At 36.1% G+C, this 21,598-nt stretch overlaps 1 protein-coding gene across 2 annotated transcripts in view; it reads left to right on the top strand.

Moving 5' to 3' along the window:
- Cacul1 (CDK2 associated cullin domain 1) overlaps positions 1 to 21,119 on the top strand; it is a 63,310-nt gene extending 42,191 nt beyond the window's left edge. Inside the window, exons 5-9 of one of the 2 annotated variants that reach the window (XM_076834594.1) lie at positions 3,292 to 3,394; positions 6,391 to 6,480; positions 9,974 to 10,049; positions 16,268 to 16,311; positions 16,691 to 21,119. In XM_076834594.1, the coding sequence (XP_076690709.1) occupies positions 3,292 to 3,394; positions 6,391 to 6,480; positions 9,974 to 10,049; positions 16,268 to 16,311; positions 16,691 to 16,731 (354 nt within the window). In that variant the 3' untranslated portion in view covers positions 16,732 to 21,119. Of the gene's footprint in view, positions 1 to 3,291; positions 3,395 to 6,390; positions 6,481 to 9,910; positions 10,050 to 16,267; positions 16,312 to 16,690 lie in introns of both variants that reach the window. The other variant, XM_076834593.1, reaches the window with a different exon arrangement.
- Positions 21,120 to 21,598: the final 479 nt, after the last annotated feature.

Raw genomic sequence — 21,598 nt, 5'->3', positions numbered from 1 at the left:
TAAAACGAAAACAAAGCTACCTCTAGTTATTTCTGATTTAGAAGGTATTTTCCAAAAGATCTTATACTTCAAGATTTTCATTTGAATTAAATTATTCTTTTGGTACTGATGACAATTGTAAAAGTTAATAAGGGTTTATAGTTAATGCAAAAGAAGCTTATATTTGCTGTTGTTTTACAAAGACTTTATCTTAGGAGAAAGTGATAAAGAGGCTTTGCTTTTGGTTTAAGTGCCAGAACTTCTTTATGAATCATGATACTAGTCAAAAATATTAGCTGGCTGAAGTATTACATACCTGTAATTCCAGCTATTTAAAGGGCTAAGGCAAGAGGACCACAAGTTTGAGGCCAGCTTGGCAATACTTTAGTGAGACCCTGTCTCAAAGTAAGACTTCAGAAAAGAACTGGGGATATAGCCCAGTGGGGAGTACTTGCTTAGCATGTATCATACCCTGGGTTCAATCCCTAGTACCTCCTCCACAAACACAGACACACACAGTTAATAGTATTAGTCACCTGGGTTGGCTGGGTTAATTCTTGGGGGAAGGGTCAGAAAGCCTGGGAGACAACCACGTATCATTTTGGTGAAATTCTCTAAGGTTATTCATCAGGAGTATTTGTTAGGTATAGTAGATATTTCATTCCCATTCTAGTAAATTCCTTATTTCTGCTGTTCTAAAATTTTCAGTAGAAATGATGAGTGAAATCAGAACATGAAGGATAGAGCCTCAGGCTTAGTTGTGGAAAAGGGGAGATAAGGGTAGATGAGTAGGTTTATTTACCTCCACATCTGCCATTTTCACGGCATTTCCCAGTAAGCATATTGGTGAGGTGGGTTAGAAATAAAAATAGAACTAAATGAGCATAACTTGGATTTCAAATCAAAACTGATAGCTAATTTGTTTAAAAAAAAAAAAAGGCAAGAAAGTGATATACTTGTCTGTCTACGCTGCCATTATTGCTTTCTTAAAACTTTATGGTAGGATCCTGGCATATAAGAAGATTGTATCAAGAAAGAATAAATGAACTTCACACTCTTCTACCTAGCAAAATTCTAATACAGGATACGATATTGTAAAATTAAAAAGCTTAACTATACCTTTTCATTTAGCTTAAGAATTTGAATTTGCTTTCTGGTTATTTGTGAAAATTTGTTCAATTTATTTTTAAAAATTTTAAACTTTGGTACTCCTTTGTTGAAAAGAGTATATTATTTAAATAATAGTTTGAAATATTAACCTGTTAGAAACATAATCATAATAGTGTTACTTGTCAACACTATTATCTTAGAATTCTATATGACTATTTTAAGAAACGAAGTCATTAGAAAATGGATTGTGTCTAAGTCACTATTAATTGTGAAGATTCTTGTTGAAAGACATAGAATCAAATAAAGATATTATGTATTTTTGTTTAGGATATTGAAACTTAATAGTATTGTACAAAAAAGTCAAATAGCTTGTTATTTAAATAAAGAGGTAAAATAACTTAAGAGTTTCTTAGTACTTCTGAAGTTTTCATACTACTTCTGTTGAATGAGTCTGGTTACTTACTAAAGAATAGGGAGAGGTCTGGGGTTGTGGCTCAGAGGTAGAGTGCTTGCCTACCATGTGCGAAGCACTGGGTTCGATCCTCAGTACCACATAAAAATAAAAATAAAGATATTGTGTTCACTTATAACTAAAAAATAAATATTAAAAAAAAGAGTAGGAAGAGAACATTAAGATGCTGTGCATTAAGATCTTAAATATTTAGAGTGTGCATCTGGTGAATATTTAGGAAAACAAGCTCACACTTTTGTTAGAAATATAAATTTGTAAAATCTCTTTGGAGGAACTCAGAAATTATATCTCTAGGAATTTATCATAAATAAACTCATAAATATATGTAAAATACTGTACATATGTAAGAATTATGCAGTATTGGGGTGGAACCTGATTATCATCAGTGAGGACTATTTAATAAGAAAGTAGGAAATGTGTAAAGATAATGTTGTCTGTATGTTCTTTTCCGGAAAAATTTTGCAGTACACAACATTGGTGTGAAGAAGCAAGGTACAAAGCAGTATGTAATGTTTCCTCATTAGCAAGTGTTTTCTATTTAGGTGAAAAAGAGAACATATCTACTTATATGAGGAACATTTTAGAAAGAATGGACAATAATTTCCCCAATACAGAGTGGGACCTTTGTGAGTAGGACAGAAGGTTTTCAATAGGAGACTTATTTTTATTGCATACCTTTTTGCATGCTTTTGTTTTTTAACCATATACATCTTATTTTTATATTTTTTTAAAGAGAGAGAGAATACAAATCTTTTTTTTTTTTTTTGTAGATGGACATAACACAATGCCTTTATTTTTTATGTGGTACTGAGAATTGAACCCGGGTCCCGCCCGTGCTAAGCGAGCGCTCTACTGCTGAGCCATAATCCCAGCCCTATAATTTTTTTTAAGAAGAGAAACCATTAAGAATTTACAATCAGTGAGCAAGTTCTTAAAATTTTTCTTTGTGTTTTCTACTCTTGGTCATTTTATATTAAAGCATGAACAAATTTGATCTTTTTTGACTTGCCAGTCACTGTAGTCATTCAGCTGCAAGAAACAGAAAACTTGATTCAACCTCGGTCTGTGAATTTTAAATACATAAGGAAAAGCTTTGTGTCCTGTAATAGAACTGTAGAAAGGAGGCAGTCTCCAGGCGTTTTGAATCCATAGTTCTTTTTTGTCTCTTTGCTGACCACCACATCTGTTTTATCTTGTTCTTCTTGTGGTCCTGACTACGACTCTTGCCCTCAACTCAAGCCTACGTTTTCACAGTCTGATTAGGCTACTCTGGGTGTGTCTACCTCTTAAGCAAAGATGGTCTCCATGGAATCCAGAAGCTGACTGGCTAGTGATGAAGTGGAATGTGTGCTAGGGAGTCACCTGTGCCTGCTCTTAGCCTATCTCATTAGTAACTGAGGTGCCTTTAATGAGTGTTTCCCAATGTTGTCTTTAGATGATGATATAGGATTTTAAAGGGGATATCACACAGTGATTCCATAAAGTCTCTACATTTCGGTTGAGTTGATGTTTGAGATCTTCCAGTGGTCTTTGGAAACATAGTTCTTGATCTTCTTACTTTTCAACCTCATGCCAGAAAGACATGGAACTCATAGTGGTGGGCTCTTACTTGATTTTTTTTTTTTTAATTGATGACTTTATGCATGTCTCCTAAAATACTATTTAGTGCTTCAGTTCACAAGACTAATTATATCCCCCAGTTGATACACGAAAAATAATTTCTTTTTCAGAATAAGTTTTACATCGAAACCAAGCTTAATAGAGACTTAAAAGATGACCTTATAAAGCTGTTTACGGAACATGTTGCAGAAAAGCACATTTACAGCCTGATGCGTAAGTAATTAAATTTATTATGAGGGTGAGAGACTACTAACATTGATGTTTTCTTTCCCTTTCTCCCTTCCTATAAAAACTCAGTCTTGACATCTTCTGAACCAGATAGTAGGAAGCGTTGAAGCCTGCTCTGTTCTATAGGGATAGAAGCTGAGGAGTGCAGATGTTATTTCTGGGTTGGCCATTGAACTGGGAACAGCTTAGCCAGGTCATTGAACATGTCTTGTGTTTTGCCTGATACTTGGTGCCTTTTTAAATTCTCTTGTGGCAAGGGAGAGATTTTAGGAGTTTCATCCCTGACTTTCCTACCAGTGACTCTAGAAGGAGTGCTGTGTTGTGTCTTTGAAATGGTAGTGCAGAATCCTTTCTAGTTTTTACTCTTTGGTGCAGAAACCCTTCTTTAGTCTGTCACTTAGTGACTATGTGATAGGCAAGCTTCTTAGCCTCTTGTGGTCTGCATTTTCTGTTTGTGAATTAAGACTTGTAAAATATTTAACTTGGCTATGCACTTGATTAAATAAACAAATGAGTTTTGCCTTTTTCTCATTCCCAGGTTGCCTGCCCCCTCACAGTAGGTGGCATCTCATCCTGCCTTCCCTAAAAGAATATCCCTCTCCAAGTGAGTTAGGAAGCCCCTGTCACTTCATGTCTCAGCATCCTTTAAAAGCTCATATTTTATGCAGTACACATAAAATCATTTTTAAAGAATTTGACACATATTTGGATTTGCAGTATATATTTTTTGCTTTCACATTAGTCATAGTTGCTACCACATTGAACTTTTACCAGAATTTTTCCAAATTTGACCACAAACGTTTTTTCATTTTTTTTTTTTGAGAAATTGCTAACCTTAGGGCCAGTTTATTTTAGAGACAGGATTTTCAAATAATAGTGTAGATGATGACAAGACATGTTTTATTATTATATTCCCAAGAGATTCCAGAATGGAGGCCCAGAATCTTGAACATATGACTTACTTTAAAAACAAAACAAAAGACTGGATAGATGTTTACAAACATCTTTGAACATTACCTCATGAGATAATTCCAGCTATTAATTATAGCCATTTACATATTTTCAGCTATGTTGACATTTTCTTTTGTCCCAAAATTTAGCACAGTATTTTTTTTTTCTGTTAAAATTCTATAGAGAAATGCTACCATCTGGCAGAAAGTCCTCTTTCCTTTATAAATGTTTTTCTACTTACTAGCACTTTGGAAATCAATTTTATTGAACATATAAGAAAATGATAATCCAAAGAGAATACAGGGCTAGGGATATAGCTTGGTTAGTAGAGTGCTTGCCTAGCACATGTGAGGCCCTGGGTTTGATCCTCAGCACCACGTAAAGATAAATAAATAAATATAGGTATTGTATCCATCTAATAAACACACATAAAAAATATTTTTTAAACATCAGAAATGCATTAGTTGCTCAAAACATTACATTGATCTTGACATATCATATATCATACATTTGTTTCAAATGGGGTATATAAAAAAATATTTTAAAAAAAGAAAAAGAAAATAAAGTATACCAGATTTGGTGAGAGAGAAAACATAAACAGATTACTTCTTTTGTTTCTTGTATACTCTGGTTTTCAATAAAAATCACACTTAATGATAGACATGCCTTTTTTTTCCCCAAGTAAACTGAAAGGGCCCTTAAGTCTTTGTAAATTGAATAAAACATAATTTATCATATTTATCGAGAAATTACTAGGGATTATACTTAGTGAGGTATATACAAAATGTGAACACTAGTCACACTGGTTTGGACTCCAGAACAAGGGACTCTGTAAATGTTTAATGGCGTTTTGTGGGTGATCATCAGAAAGATTTCATACATACATACTGCTTATGTGAGTTAAGACTTACTCCACATACTTTACAGATGTTAATTTATTTAGTTCTCATAAGGTTACCTAAGTAAGATGTTGTTTCCACTTTTTGAAAGATGTAGAGGGAAAAATGGTTGATTACAAACCTGGCTTAGAGTAAAATATGCAGATTTTAAAATTATTTTTTATTTGTTGTTAGTAAATTACAGATATTTGAGAGATAAATTAGAAAAATAACTTTAGGTCAGTAATATCTGTTCTGTCCACTAAATAATGCAATTTGTTTGAATCTGTTAGTAATGTTTTATCTAGAGGAATTATTTCTATTTATATAAAAAAATGTTAATAAACTGTCATAGAACAGTGTAAATGACCCTGGGAAAACTGACTGTGTTGTGATGTTTAGTGTCAGGGTTGTGTTGTTAACCAAAGTCATAAACATGAGGAAGATGAATGAATCATCCATCATCTCTTGACCTTAGCTTTTCTAAGAAGAAAGTAGATGGAGCTAGGCATCGGGAAAGTAAGTTTCTGCCTATAATCATATTATTAAAATTACTATAGGGTGAGGATCCTCAATTGGAAAATCTAAAATTCTCTGAAATTTGAAACTTTTTTAAGCATGATAAGTTTTAGAGCATTTCAGATTTTTACAGAGATGCTTAACCAATAAAATCTATACAAGTATTCCAAAATCCAAAAACAAAACAAAAAAACTCTGAAACCTGAAACACTGATTGCTAAGTGTTTCTGTTAAGGGGTGCTTAACCTTTACATGTAAAGAGCTTTAAATATGGTATTTGGAAGGGAGGAAGAAATGATTGAAGAAGTTTAACTTACATTTTACTCCCCAGATGTAATGGGAGCACTTTCAGCTCACTTACCAAGGACCATGATGCTGTTGCTTTTAGAAGGCTTACCTCTTTTCATAATTTGCCTGAGTTGGTTCATTTCTTTTGGTTCTCTAGCAGACCTTCACGTGTTACCTGTGCAATTGAGCTACAACAGGGATTTTTTAAAAAATTCTTAGTATATAAACTTTGTTCTCTTGTGCTATTGTTTTCTTGTACTTGTTTACACTTCAGCTTTGAGAGAAATAAAATAGAAACCTTGATAATCAGCATTATGTGTTTTTTAACCTGTTCTCTTATTTCAGCTTTACTTTTAGAAGCCCAGTCAACACCATTTCAGGTCACACCTTCAACTATGGCAAATATTGTGAAAGGCCTGTATACTCTCAGACCAGGTAAACACCTGTCATTTTCATTGGGATTGGACCTGTTTATTTGTTTTATTACAGTCTTATCCAAGAGGGTAGTAGTTCTTTATGTACTTTGTGATTCCTAATGATATTTGGATTTCCTATAGCAAAAAAATTGAGTAGCTGTTTATCAATGTGCAGTATAAAACTCAGAGCTTTCTTGTGGTGAGAACCAACTAGTTTAGTTTTGTAGTATCTGTAAGGGGGAAAAACAAGAAATAATTGTGGGATACATTTTGAATAAAATTGAATCTCATGTTTGGCCTTGATTTTAAAGAGTTCCTCCTTTACTTCCCACCCCATGAGGCACATGTGCCCTGCCACACACACTCACAACTCATCTTCTTAGGCCTGGGTTCTAATTGGCAGGGAATCTAGAGCTGGTGCAGTTACAGTCAATTCATAAGGACGTTTTGAGAAATATACAATCAAAGTACATGGCCTTCAGAGCTTGATTTGTAAATTATCCTAATGTGTTTTAGAATAAAAACAGTAGATTTACAGAAATCCCAAGGAGCCTTTGTATGCATCTTCTTGTTTGTAAATCAGAATGTCAAATTTGTCAAAAGTTTTTTAGCCAATTTAAAAATACTGAAGGGAGAGAGATTGCAGAACTTCTCAGGGTAGAATATTGTTCCCTACTTTGTAAGCATAAAGGGTATCTTTTTAACAGTAATTACCTTTTTGTGAAATTATTTTGTTTGAGGATTAAATGAAATAAAGCATGACGCAAAGAGCTTGACACAGTACCTGATAACATAATAGGCGTGCAAAAACTGCTTTTGCTACTATTCATTTGAGCTTGTCATTTTATTTAATTGATGACTTGATTGGTTAATTAATTTTTAAAACATGTCAGAATTTAGCTTGATGAAATGGAAACCAGGTGAAAACCGTGGAATCACAGAAATAGAATGATTCCAAAATACCTTCTTTCTCAGGCTACTTTAAACCTTTAATGATATCTGAAATATTCAAACTTATTGTGATTTAAATTTGGGTCAGGTCTTGAGCTCTATTTATAACTTCTAACAGGAAGTACTGGTGTAAAGCTGCAGAAAGATTCCATTGCATGTATTCAGTAAACTGATATTTTTCATTTTCTAGTTTTTCAGACGTTTGAATTTCATTTTACCTCAGTGTGGTGAAAATGGCTCATGAAATGTTTTTGTGTGCTAGTTTATGAATTTATTTTTTTCTTTTATGTTTGGAAGGCTTCCAAGTGCAGTACAAATTCTTCCTCCCAAGTAGGTAGCTCTATCAGTTCTGGCTTTTGTCAGAAGTAAAAAAAAATTGCACAATAAAGCTAATCACTATGGGTAGAAAATATTGTAGATACATGTTTATCTAAATGCTATTTTATCCAGGTTCGAGCTGTTGTAATAGGATTTATACTACTTGTGAGGAGGCTTCTGCATTTGAGAATTGTCCTTTTCAAAAGGTGAATTTTATCACAGACCAACCTTTTGCTGCCCTCTGCATTTTCAAAGTCCCTTTTAAGCATATTTTGACATTTACAGGTCTTGGTTCCTGGTTATATTCCTAGTTTATTAAAGCAATTTTATTCAACTGACAGATTAAGGTTAGAATATTTTGAAAGTTGAATTTTAAAGGTAAAAGTTTCTTCAGTTGTAAGGTCCCTCAGATGCTGGTCTTTTATGCTGCTGTATCTGAATAACCTCTGAAGGTTTCTAACTAGATCCACAGACCTATTGTAGAAGGTTGTGAGGACTTAACCCTTGTTGCTGTGTTTCCATCGTTTCAGAAGCTCAGTCTGGAAATAGTTGGGCAGTCTCATCTTGCCTTTTTCCACTTAATACCTTTGTTTGTTTCTTCATCTTAAAAAATCACTACCTGAAGTTCCATAAGTGGCAGAGAGATTTGACTTGCATCCTCTCTGACTGGTTAGTACTTCCTCAGAGCATGACAGTGATGCTCTTTTTAAAGCCAGATTTGAGCTGGGCTGGCAGTAGGGACTCTATTGAGAACATTTTGCCATAAGTTTGTGCAAGGGCTGATGGATTGGCCTTTGTATCATTTACAATGCTTGTTTGGTTCCCATCTGTAGCTTAACTGTTGTTTACTTTCACTTTTTTTTTTTTTTTAACTGTGTTGATGTTGTTTGCTTTCACTTTTTTTTTTTTTTAAACTATGTTGATCCAGCATCACATAGCATCAGATGTGGCTTTTTCAGATTTAGAATTATTTACATAGGCTGCACTTTAAAAGTGAGCTTGCTGGTTTAATGAACATTGACATTTTAATGTTTTTTGATGCAGACAGCCACAGTGCTTTACAACGGGGAAATTTTGAAAAAGGGCTAGATTAAAACAGTTGGAAAGGGCTAACAGAGTTGTCACTGAGCACCACCACCAGGGAGTAGTGATTTCATGGTGCCCTTGGGACAGGTGGGCATTATTTCTATTTAATGTTGGCTGAACATGGGGAACAGAATGGTTCTTTTTAACTTTTTAATTCTGTTCTCCCTGCCCCCACCTCCAAGAATTACCATTCCTATCTTTCATTCCTTTATCTGGTCTTACTAATTTGTACAAATACTTTATATTTATAAAGATACTAAAATCATGTTTGTTATGTCCAGTGCAAATATTTTCCCGTGGCTTCTATTTGCCTTTCCCCCCCCACTATAGATTATTCTCATGACCTTTTCTTAATAACTTGATACCCACTTCTTTTATTGTTTATATTTACATACACACACAATAATTGTAAGTTTGTTACAATTTAATGTTGAGTCAAAAACGATTTTTTTCCTAAGTAGTGACCAATTATCTCTAGCCCACTGATCAAATTTTCATTCTCTCCACCCCTTTTTTATGTCTATTTTTCTCTCTAGTGTTTTATTCTCCATCCAGTATATCATTAATATTAGTTATTTGGCTAACAGGGCTGGTATATCTTCCCAGTCCCTTGTCTCCAAGTCCCCTTTGAATCAGAATTGTTTGGAATTCTCATTTGTGTTTTCTCCATATTTAGAAATTTTGACAAGATCATTAAAAAACTTCCTAGAGATTTTCATTAAATTCTAATAAATCAGTAAAATGTAAAAATGCCTGCTTTCTTCTTACTGTAAATTCTCTTTTCTTTATTTTTAAAATAACTTATTTATTTAATTATTCTTTTTCTTTGTGGTGCTGAGAATCAAGCCCAGTGCCTACACATGCTAGGCAAGTGGTCTACCACTGAGCCCCAACCTCAGTGCTGTGCATTCTTTTTAGGAAAAAGATTTAAACACTGTGTATGTTCTTTACCAGAACAGGATTGAATTGTTCCCCCCACCCTGCCATGTTTCATATTTGGTTTAATATATATTTTGTTCTTTAAATGAAAGAAAATTTTCACTTTTCCATTTATCTATGTGATTTCCTTAATGAATCTTTTCCTTCCCTCACAGAGTGGGTTCAGATGGCTCCAACTCTATTTTCTAAATTTATTCCAAACATTCTCCCTCCGGCAGTGGAATCTGAACTTTCTGAATATGCTGCTCAAGATCAGAAACTTCAAAGAGAGCTTATACAGAATGGTTTCACAAGGCAAGTTGTTTTTTTTAATTTGGTGACAAAATATGTTCATATCCTTAGACTGCTCTGGTGTGGTGAGGGAGGGATGCCAAGGGCTTAGAAGGTAAAGTTACTTTCTAGGAGCCAAGGCACTGCTGTCTGATGAAGTAGTTAGCTCCTTGTTGGCACAGTTATTGAGGTTAGATTTTGAGCTTGTGGAAACTACTCTTCACTACATGCATTTTTGAAGAAGGGATTTCTCACAGGGTAGCCAATTAGGATGGACAGCTTCCAAGCTGTCTTCCCAATTTATTCATTAACTTTTGACATACGGAAAGACATTGTAGAAATTTGATTGGTTATAATATACTTTTATGACTAATTAGAGAAGAAGCTTTAAATCCTACAATTCAGATTTTTGTTTTTTTCTCTAAAGTAAGATTGTTTATTATTCAAAAGTACAGTATCTCCTTATACATGTCTAGAAGAGTTACCTCTCTTGCTTTTGGCATTTACACTGTGCTTGTTTTTCTTAAATTTTTGCAAGTCTTTTTCATAGCCATACCTCAGAAAATCTTGGAAAGTACATTTTCAACTAACATAAATGTAAAATTTTTGTGGTTTCCCTGTGGAAAAACACCGAGTTATATCACTAAATTGTTTAAGGGCATAGTGATACCTTGTATTTTCATAATTCTTAGTCTTAGCACTTTCCTGTATCTTCCTATATTTGAATTCCTGGCACTAAAGAAGAAACTTAAGATGTCTTAGTCATAGTTGTGTCCACAGATATTAGATTGAGAGTTGACTCATTTGTCTGTCGAGGGTTGGAGAGGGACATTTCTCTTTCATAGGTTCTAAGGTCAAACTAAATTTCAGAGAAACTGGCCTTGACCAGGATCACTGTTATTACAGTATCTGTTTCAACCCAGGTTAGGAAAGAAAGCAGGTAATTTTTTCTTTACTCTTCTTTGTTATTCCATAGATTGACATTCCCCTTTTTTATCCTGATGGCATCTGTATTTATGTGGTAATGGGGATGCTGAGTCACCCACTGGTTCTCTACCTTCTTCCCTGGCACTTGCGCTATAGAGGCTCAGAGAAGCTGTGTGACTTGGCCAGGTAGACCTGACTTTCCTGTAGTTAGGGGAAGGAAGAACCAGAGAGAACTCCTGGAATGTTTCTCTTTGATGTTGAAGGTTCTGGAATTATTTGACTAATTGTATTTCTGGCAGAAATAGGGTGGTTTTATTTTTTTATACACAACATGACTGTCAAATGACATATTAATTTTACTCATGTGGTTTAAAAATAAAAATGATACAGAAAGTATACAATGGGAAGTTTGGCTCCCATTTGTCCCCATGTCTAACCTCACCTAGTTTAGTAACTCTTACTCTGTGGTTTCTTGTAATTCCTTCCAGTTTTTTTTTTTTTTTTTAATATACAGATATAAGAAAACATAAAATATGTCTTTATTTTTATTAATTTCTTTATACATTCCATTGTGTGGATGTATTAAATATACTATAGCTTATTTAACCAGTCCCTAGGAGTTGGCCTTTGAATTATTTCTGGTCTTTTGAAGTTTGGGACAATGCTACAGTGAAGAACCTAGCACATGTGTAATTTTGTACCTGTTACGTATATATCTAGAGAGTGAATTCTTGGAAGTGGGAAAGCTGGGTTAAGGGTAAATGCAGTTATAAATTTGGTTAATATTGCCAGTTGCCTTTCATAAGGGATGTACACTTTTTTGCCTGTCTACCACCATCAAAGTTTGAAAGTACTTATTCTCCAAGACCTTGCTTGTACAGTATTGTTGTTACACTTTTGAGTTTTTGCCAGTCTAGCAGATGAAAAAGAATTACTCAGAATTGGTTTAGTTTGTTTTTCTCTCATAAGTAAAGCTAAGCATATTTGTTTGCATTTTTCAGTTTATGTCCTTAGCTTATTTTTCTATTTGTTAGTCTTATTTTTTTTCTTCTTGATTTCTAGGAGCTCTTTCTGAAGTAAATAAATTGATGCTTAGTCCAAGATAAGATCTATTTATAAATATTTGGAGTATTTTTAGATTTAGAGATGCGTTTATTAATATCTTCCAAAAGATCAGTCTCCTGAAAACTGATATTTGTGAAGCAGTAAAGGAATATGGCTGTTTTGGAATTCTGAGCACCTTGAGTTCACCTTCCAGAACATGATGTAGAACTGTTTAAACATATCCAGAAGCATTTCCCAATTGTAATTTTGAATCTGGAACAAGAGAATAGAGTTGGGAATGCTTGGTGTGTAGTAGCTCTTAGATCACATTTGCTTGTGATGAGTTGGGCAACTGACTCCTTAGTACTTGAATTTGACACCATTCAGCCAACGCCAGCAGGTCATGTTCAGGGAAATGCCTTGGATTTTGGTGTTAAATTAGAATTTTTATTACTCTTAGTGGAATTCTTTGGTACACCTTCTGGTTGAGATTTAAACATTAGGCAATATTCCAAAAGGTGATAAAATTAAAATGTTTTATTTTACAAGCTTAATTGGACCATTTATAGTTAAATTAACACTTTATAGGTGGGTATGGTGGCTCTGATCCCCGTAATTCAGGAGACTGAAGCAGGAGAATCACAAGTTCAGCCTCAGTAAATTAGTGAGGCCCTAAGAACTTAGTGAGACTCTGTCTGAAAATAAATAATAAAAAGATAAAAAGGGCTGGGGACTTAGCAGTGAAGCACTCCTGGATTCAATCCTTGGTACCAAAAAAATAAATTAATTAACACTTTATTGTGCCTTGCTATAAAGATTAAACTCCAGTTCATAAATTCTGACAGGTGCTTAGCACAGAGTACAAAACTGACATTTTGTACCCACTCTTTTTTTAATTAATTTTTTTATTTTTATATGACAGCGGAATGCATTACAATTCTTATTTCACATGTAGAGCACAATTATTTATATCCATGGTTGTATATAAAGTATTCACACCAATTCGTGTCTTCATACATGTATTTGTACCCCACTCTTCAACTCATGCACCTTCCACCTTCTGTCCTGTCAAATTTAATGCTTTCTTTGATCAGTGTTTGGCTAGGATTGTTTTGGAAGAAACAGGGTCCACTGATAGTACGTTATTTAAATGTTTTTCTTTTTCTATCAATAAAAATTCTGTTACTGGTTATTCTGATATGAGCAGTCATTTTTTGGTTTCGGTGTTACAAACTGCTTTTTCATTTAAGATGATGTTTCACTTATGTAATTAGGATCCCTGAATAAACAGCCCACAACTTCAATGTGATCAGTGCAGAGGAAGTCATGAAGTAATATGAGAATGTTGTCAAATATATTCTCCTCTGAGGTTAGTGGTCAGATTCTCATCTGACCAGGAGTTTTTGTGAAATATAATATAGGGTGTTTAGCTGGGTTTGTGGCTCAACAGTATAGAGCGCTCGCCTAGCACATGTGAGGTCCTGAGTTCCATCCTCAGCACCACATAAAAATAAGTAAAGTAAAGGTATTGTGTCCAACTACAACTAAAAAATAAATATTAAAAAAAGATCTGTAGGATATACTTATTTCATAGCTAGGACTAACATAAGCTCAAAGCAATAGTTTTCTCTTACATGAATAATTGAATTGATTGGAGAAAAGCAGAAATTCAGTGTCTCTTATCAAACAAAAATCACATGAAGATAGGCTTATTTGGGAACATATTAAAAAATGCAGGCCCCAGCAGGAGCATTCTCATCCAGACCAACCTATGACCCCCTACTGAGAGTGTTCCAGGGAGTTTATAAAGGCAAATAAGATGTTCATTCTTAGACATGGTTACCCACATTTCTGGAACAAAGTAGAACCTTGTAAAGGTATTGCTCGTCTTTTAGCTGAGAGGGTCACCCCAAATTTGGGCTTTTTGTTTAGTAGCAGGCATCTGGATTTGAGAGCATCTTATAGCTTTGAAGATTCATGGGAGTAGATAACATTGATGGCATACTCAATTCACATTCTTTCTTCCCGCCTGCTGTTGTTTTCACATCTGTATTTTTCTCCTGTTGTTTGTGCACATTTGGCTTTTATTTAACTGTTGAGGGGTAGTGATAAAGGTTGCATGTAGAAGTGAAGTTTCCATATATAAAATCACTTGTTTTCATTTTTAGTTAGCATTAACTTATTTCTTTTAGAATATTTGTTGAATGGTACTCAAATGATACCAGTATAAATAACAGTGTAAGTCACTCTGCTGGCTTTGGAAAGGTGTTAGGTTAGCAACAAAACTATTTAGAAAGTGGTGTGAGGGCAGACTGCTCAGAACTCTGCTAGCCCAAGGTGGTCATGATTTTCCTTGAATGATCAGCTGGAGAACCTTCTGGGGATCAGGTGGTGTGGTCTTTGCCAATCATGAAGGCTCCTCACCCAGCCTACCAAGAGGTGTCTGCCCTTGTCGGAAACAACCAGAGAAAGAAGGGGTGGGGTGGGGGGGCTTTGGATACTTTTTAGATTCTTTGAAATTTTCCATTACTGTGGTCTTTCAGAGTAATTGGTAGCAGTGGCTTTGTGTTAGGAATATTAGGCTTCGTTGTTTGGGTAATTGAAGTGATGGTGTAAGACATACTCAGGCTAGCATTTTAATAGTCCATCTGTGAGCTCATGTCATTCACTAATTTTTTAGTTCAACAAATATTAAGTGTCTCTGTATGCTATAATTCTTCTAGGTACTAGAGTGTATAAGATAGGAAAAGTACCAGCTTTTCTGAAACTTCTGTTCTAATGTTATAGGCAAATAATAAAATATAAGTACTAATAGGTGCTGTGAAGAAAATTAAACAGGGAATGAGATAGTGTGAGGGGCTCTTCCAACTCACCTAATGGAATGTCCTCTGAAGGGGAGATGTTGGAGCTGGGCAGAAAGGAGACAGCTGTGTGACTGCCTGAGGGCGGGGGGGGGGTGTTGCAGATAGAGAAAATCCTAAGGACAAAAGTGTTGACATGTCCAGGGTGGCTATAATGTAATGAACAGAGGTAAAAAATGAGGTTGGAGAATCAGGCAGGAGCCATGTCACCAGGCTGTGAAAATGAATTGGAATTGATTTTTAACTGTAATGGGAAGTCATAAAGGACTTTAATCAAAGGTGTGAACTAATCTTAGGTTTGCTTTTACCTAAGACCAGTGTGGCTTTTGTCTAAACTTAGTAAATCTCATGCAGTTGCAGAGGGGAGAGGTGATAGTGGCTTGGATTGAGGCTTTAGCGGTGGATTTGGTGACAGTGCTTGACTCAGGATTGTATGTGGAACAAAATACCCCAGGGTAAAAGGAAGAGAGAAATCAGGGATGACCTCGACTGTTGGCCTGAGAAACTGGGATGGATGGTAGTGTTATTGAGATGGAGACTGAGAAAGAGGTGGGGATGGAGTGGAAATGGCACTGTTTTCTGCCATGGTCAATTTACAGTGCATAGATACTGGTGATGAGGCAGTTGGGCTTACAAATGAAGAGTGTGGCAAAGAGAAGCAGCTCAAATGATGATCAAGGAGGAGAGTGAGTGAGTGAGTGAGAGATACCCACTCTCCAGATACAAAATATGTATCCCAATGACCCACCTCATCCAGCCACACCCTCCCAGCCTCCAGCTACCAGTTAATCCCATCAAGGGGATTAATTCACTGGTTGGTCATTTGACCCACAAGCTTTTGAGGGATACCTTATATCCACACAATAACAGAGATCAGTGCTTTATATTAAATCTGGAAGCCACTGGCTTGTGGAAGATTTAAAGTCATGGGTTCTGAGAGTTTTCAAAGGCTTTAGGAGTTTTTGGTTCAGTGGGGCTTATGGGGAATAGCTAAAATTTTAAATTTCATATTTGAAATTTGCCCTAGTATATGCACGTCACTAGGGAGGTTGATAGCAGAACCCAGATTTGCCTTCAAAGATATATTTTAATATGAACTTATTTTTAGAACTCAGTGTAAACCATTCTTATAGATGATTCTTCATATTTAAAAGACTATACCCTTAGTTAAGAATATTCAGGGTACAAATCAGCTTATGTTTAATGTCTATTTTATTTTAGTTTTTGTTTTTAAATAATTTTTTGTTGTAGATGGACAAAATACATTTATGTATTAATTATAACAGGTAGTTGGGTTAGAATTGAAATATTTGCTGTACTTCACTATGAATTGTGCTAATTTGTTTGTCTCTTGTGGTGTGTCAAGAAATCAGTCAGGTCTGCTGACTGCCTTCTTTTTCCTTTCCCCAGAGGTGACCAGTCCCGGAAGAGAGCTGGGGATGAGTTGGCTTACAGTAAGTGGCAAAGTTCCTTCCCTTTTTGGGTGGTCTTGTGCTAGGGCAGCCAGTAGGATACCCACACAGTGTGTCATGTCCCTTGTGTTCTTAATGGTGCTAAGGTGCCATGTGTGACCAGGTTCAGGCTGTTGAGGCAGCTGTCAGGAGGCCACTGGATTCCTTAATATCTGCAAGGATGGGGCAATGACCCAGGGTCAGTTTCTGATGCTCTTGGCCCGCTTTTGACTTTACTCAGAACCCCATGATTTTATGGAGATTTTTTCCTAAGTCCTCTTGAGGGAGAGGATTAAGACATACAAGTTGGATAAACAGACTCCTGTCATCCTCATATGCTGTCTGCTCCTCTAGCATTATCCTGTTCTGACCTTTTTTTCAGACAGCTCATCTGCATGTGCAAGTTCCAGGGGATACAGATAGTGAATGTGTTGAATGTACTTTCCTCCCGAAGAGAGGACACACTGGAGCTGCAGAGACTGTGTTCTGAGCACAGCGGGGCCTTCGACACTCAGGAGCTCTGTCACAAGGCTGTTCTTGGGAGAGAATGCTGGACTTCTTACTTTGGTTTGTAATTTTAAAAAAACAAAAAAACTAACAAGAAACAAAAACATGAAAACAGTTGCTGCTAGACTTGGGGGTGATTTTGAAATGGGACAATCTTTTAATGAGTTTATCTACAGATTCTATGAGGAACAAGCTTCGGGGAAATTGACTATTGCTGAGTGAAATCTGACAGCCAAAATCAGCAGCTTCCTCCAAAAATATAAGGGCAGAAGAATCTTTTTTTTTTTTTAAAGCACTTGTTTTGTTCATTTGTGGACTTGGGACATAATAGCATATTGGTTTCACATGTCAAGATATCTTTTGCTTTAAAACCAAGCAAATGGTTACAATACAGTATTTTCACCCATAACCTAAACAGCTCCTTTAAAAAATAAGAGTTGATCTTTGTTTAGTATTAGGAAGTCTTGTTCAAGGAGAATGCTAACTACTTTCATTAGAACTTTTCCCTCATCAGTTCACAACTTTCTACTCTGTGCCTTGAGCTTTGTGCACTTTGCAACTGTGTGGCAGTGTTGTCAAATTCACAAGTACTTCCTGGAGAAGGTGATGGTATTCCAAACCAACCCACTAAGATGGTGGGTGACTTATAGGATGCTAATTAAGTGGGAGAATGGAAACGTGTTGCACATTGGTCAGATTTCCCCTGCTGCACCAGGCGTGTTCATGTTCATGTGGGGACCAACTCTTGTAGAGCATTTGCATTCCTGCCATCACCTTACCTGATTCACCAGCCACTCTAGCATGGGCAGCCGTAATTCAGGGGTGGGCAGCCCTGCAGTACTAATGCCCCTGCCCCCTTTTAATATTGTGGAGATTGTCCAACAGCAAGAGCTGCTTTCCTATGACATTCTGGGAAGTGATAGTTATTAAAACCAAATATAATCCATGGTGTGGAATTCCTGATCCATTTCATTTTAATGGGTGATAAGTACTTGAAAAAGGTAGAATCTGTGCTCTGCATCTTTTTAATATTGTATTTGACATTTGAGCTCAGTAGGGAAGAAGTTCTGCTCTTTTTTAAGCCCTTCCAGCTGTAGCAAAGCCGTGTTTTCTGTTTCACCATACCTGCAGGGCTGTTTAGTTCTTCATAAAAGTCTCTGAAGCTAATTCTGTTTAGCTTTGAAAGTCAAATAAAAATAGAAAGTGTGGCAAGGAGAGAATATTTTTCTACTCAGTTTTTCTTAAATGTAGTTTAAACGTAGCCTTCACTTTTCTGGGCCTTATCAGACTAATCACACTGGTCCTGATCTGTCCAGAAAACTTGGCAGGGAAAGAAGACACACCTGATCTGCAAGTTTTTCATAGAGCTGCCTCTGCCAGTTCAGCATGTTCTTTTTTGGGGAGTGTCATGGGTGGAAGAGCTAGAAGTGTGATACTGGGCGCATGGTATGTTATCTAATAGAAAGTCCTTGATTTGTAAAAAATTATTCTGCAGAGGGGTAAAATTAAGCGAAGGTTCTCAGATATATTTTTAAGTACTTATCATCCAGAATGGGTGGATTTTGTGGAGGGCTTTAATTGGACTCATTTCACTCTGTTTGCATCTTAGATTGTGTAATGAACACTGAATTACTGTAAGAACACATACAGGCCTTCACTATGACCTGTATGGCTTGATTTGCTACACCAGTAACATTCTAGTGTCAACAAAGAATTCCATTTTATCATGAAGCCCAAATTTTACTTTTCTCAATGGAGTGCTTTCCGTAGGCTTATAAATATACCTGGAACTGAAGTCTCTCCTGAGTGGCTTTAATGATATTTCTCAAAGGAATAAAATTGAAGCATTTCTTTATACATGGGTGAATTCTTCAGTATCCTGATAATATAACCAAGTGCTTTTTTCTGGGAGAGAGCATTCATTTTTGGCCAAGAACAGAACTTTCCCTATGAAAGCACTGTATTATGATGGGAATTGGCATTAATATCTTATGTACGATGTTTTTGCATTATAAGTTAATGGAAAATACTTTAATTCCTTTTATTGTTGTGTATGTGTTAACAAAAAAGTCTGCAGAATTTAGTTTTTCTAATTTTTGCACAATGGCTGCAGCCAGCTGTGGGTTAAGGTTTGGTACCACAAAGCCATTATTGGAAGGCATACAGGAAGGCTGTGCACATTCCCCAAGGCATGTGTCTTGGTGGTGAACACATCTTTAGCCCCTTGAAGTATGTTGCAGTGTTTAAAAAAAAAAAAAAAAAAAATTACTTTAAGTTAAAAGTGACCTTGCTTATTAATTGAAATTCTTGACCTTTTTTTTTTTTTTTAGTTTGCAGCATGAAGAAATACAACTTGGCCCCTTCCATTTTGTATTGACTGTGTACGGTTTGCCAGGAAGTATGTTCTTTTCATGTTTCCTTGTATTCTTGCCAGCACAGTGTATAGTTTTTCCATGCCAGCTAAATACTGGCTTTTGTATCAAATCATTGAAAACCCAAATCATTGAAGATAGAATATTGTACATGCTGGTTGATTGGTTAGACAACACATGCAGTTGATTTGGCAAAACTGACTAGTATGTGTGTGCAACCTGAAACTAGATCCTTAACAAGAAAACTGGGTCAGTCATATTGAGTTAATAACATGTAAAAGTAAATGGATGATAATTAGAGAGATGGTACGTATTTTAAAGGTTAGCCTTAAGCCTCAGTAACAGTGTCCTGTCTCTTGACTTCTGTTGTCACTGCTGCACCCTAACCCGACAGGAATTACTGCTTCATTTTCTTTGGGGGTAGAAAGCAAAACCTGATGTCGTGACTCTTAGCCCAATAGTTCCTAGGCAGAATCAGTGAAAAGAAGCACCAAACTATTGTATGACTCCTGCTTTATAACTTTCATGGCAAAGTCACATTTTTTCCTGTTCCTGTTAAAAAATTATAGCAGTTTTCCTCCCTTTCATTAGAATGGAAGCTAATTTGTGGGTGGTGGGATTACAAAGGAATTGATGCCCATGACCAGGAATAGTGCACATGTCTCCAGTGCTCAGACTTGCCCAGCAGCCCCACTCCCCTTGCTGTATGTATCCCAGGCATTCTGTTGGGTTGCAAATTTGCACACATAAATAATTCCTCAGGAAGAGTTTGCATGTGCATCACCTCGCAATATTCTGTACTGACCAAACAAGGAATTTGAAGGTTTTCAGCACAAAAGGGTAACATCAGAGTGGTCTGTACACCTGTTGGCAAAGGTAATGGTGATCTGGCAAACCCAATTGGTTTCTGCAGTTATAAAGTAAGCAGGAGCATTTGTACCATAGTATTTAAATAATCCTCTTGAATCTCCCTGTATACAGTAAATAGCCCTTCCATATTTTGTCTTCTTATTGAGGCAGCCTGTGTTTTCTCCGCCGCACCCCACCCCATCTTATAGCAGTCAATTATTTCTGTGGTTATTAAGAAAGAGGCATTGCCCTTGAGCTAAAATTCAATTGTTCAATAAGCAGCTATTATTAAACTAACTGAGCATTGTTTTATGGATATACACTAATCTGAGATAACAAAAAATTTACAATTAAAAAAGTAAAACAAAAAAGCCTTCTTTAGCTATCCAGCCATTGTTTGGATGTTTTGAGTTAATTTGTGTGTGTGTGTGTCATTGAACTTTTAGCTTGGGATATTATGTTTACTTTAATCCAGTTCTAGACCTCTTAAGGGGACTTTGAAATTCAAGGTCAGAATGTGATCCTTTGAAACCTATAAGAGATTTAGAGGACCTTTTTGGGTGTGATAAGTTTATATAAGATGAAGTTTATTTTTATCAGAAGTTAAAATGGAAGTCATAGGAGTTGGTGGAGAAATAGCTTTCCTATTACTTTCATTACTCTGTCTAAATTTGCCTGAGTTTCTGGCCACCAGAATATATGAAAGGAGCTCTGTTCTTCTCAAGGGAAATGATTCCTCTTCTTCCCCTGTATTGATTAACTAGTCCCTAGCACCTCCCTCCTCCACTCTTCAAGACCCTAATTTGAACATCTCTCCAGAGTCGAGTGGCACAAGTATAGGTGCTGTTTCTGCTCGTGTTGCTGGGGCGGCTGGAGGAGAAGTCAAGAAAATGCTAATCATAGATCTATTCTCATGGGACTCCAATATACATTGCACCCCTGCTAGTTGGAAATTATCTTCCTTTCAGATTGGACTACATTGTTCAGAAAAATGTTAATGGATTACAAATCTGGAAAATTTATAGGATGACTTTGGGGCTGAGAATTCTGTGGTTTGGAAAAAAATAAATATTTTGTATTGAATCTCACATGTCATTTCAGTGTTGTGACTGGGTACCAGTGCAATAAGTCTGTGGATAGTCACTTAGAAGACAGCAGTTTACTCACTTAAGAGCCCTATTTGTCAGTATTACAACCATGCATTCAGGTGAAGTTGTGGGGGAGCTGTGGCTAGAAACAGAAATGTCTCTATGTAATTTGGAGATGAAATGCAGGCAAAAGGTCTTTGCCACCTACCAGGACAGCCAGGACAAGGATTTGGCAATGAAGGCTTGTCCCTGGTGGTGCTAGTTGTCAGAAGGCATGGCAAGGCCAGAGCAGATGCTGTGCATATGAACTCATTCATTAGTCCAAGAAAAACCAAAAAGTGGGTGAAATACTTAACTGACCTTGATACAAAGTCATTGACTTTGGTTTTGACCTTTAACCCTTGGTGGATTTTGAATCACTCCTTCTGTATTAGGGTATATACCATACTATTGTAGTTAATGAAATAAATCTTG

This window comes from Callospermophilus lateralis, chromosome 15 (assembly GCF_048772815.1).
Source record: "Callospermophilus lateralis isolate mCalLat2 chromosome 15, mCalLat2.hap1, whole genome shotgun sequence".
NCBI lineage: Eukaryota > Metazoa > Chordata > Mammalia > Rodentia > Sciuridae > Callospermophilus > Callospermophilus lateralis.
The sequence above is the reverse complement of the archived record's forward strand: the minus strand, read 5'-3'. Positions and strand labels throughout refer to the sequence as shown.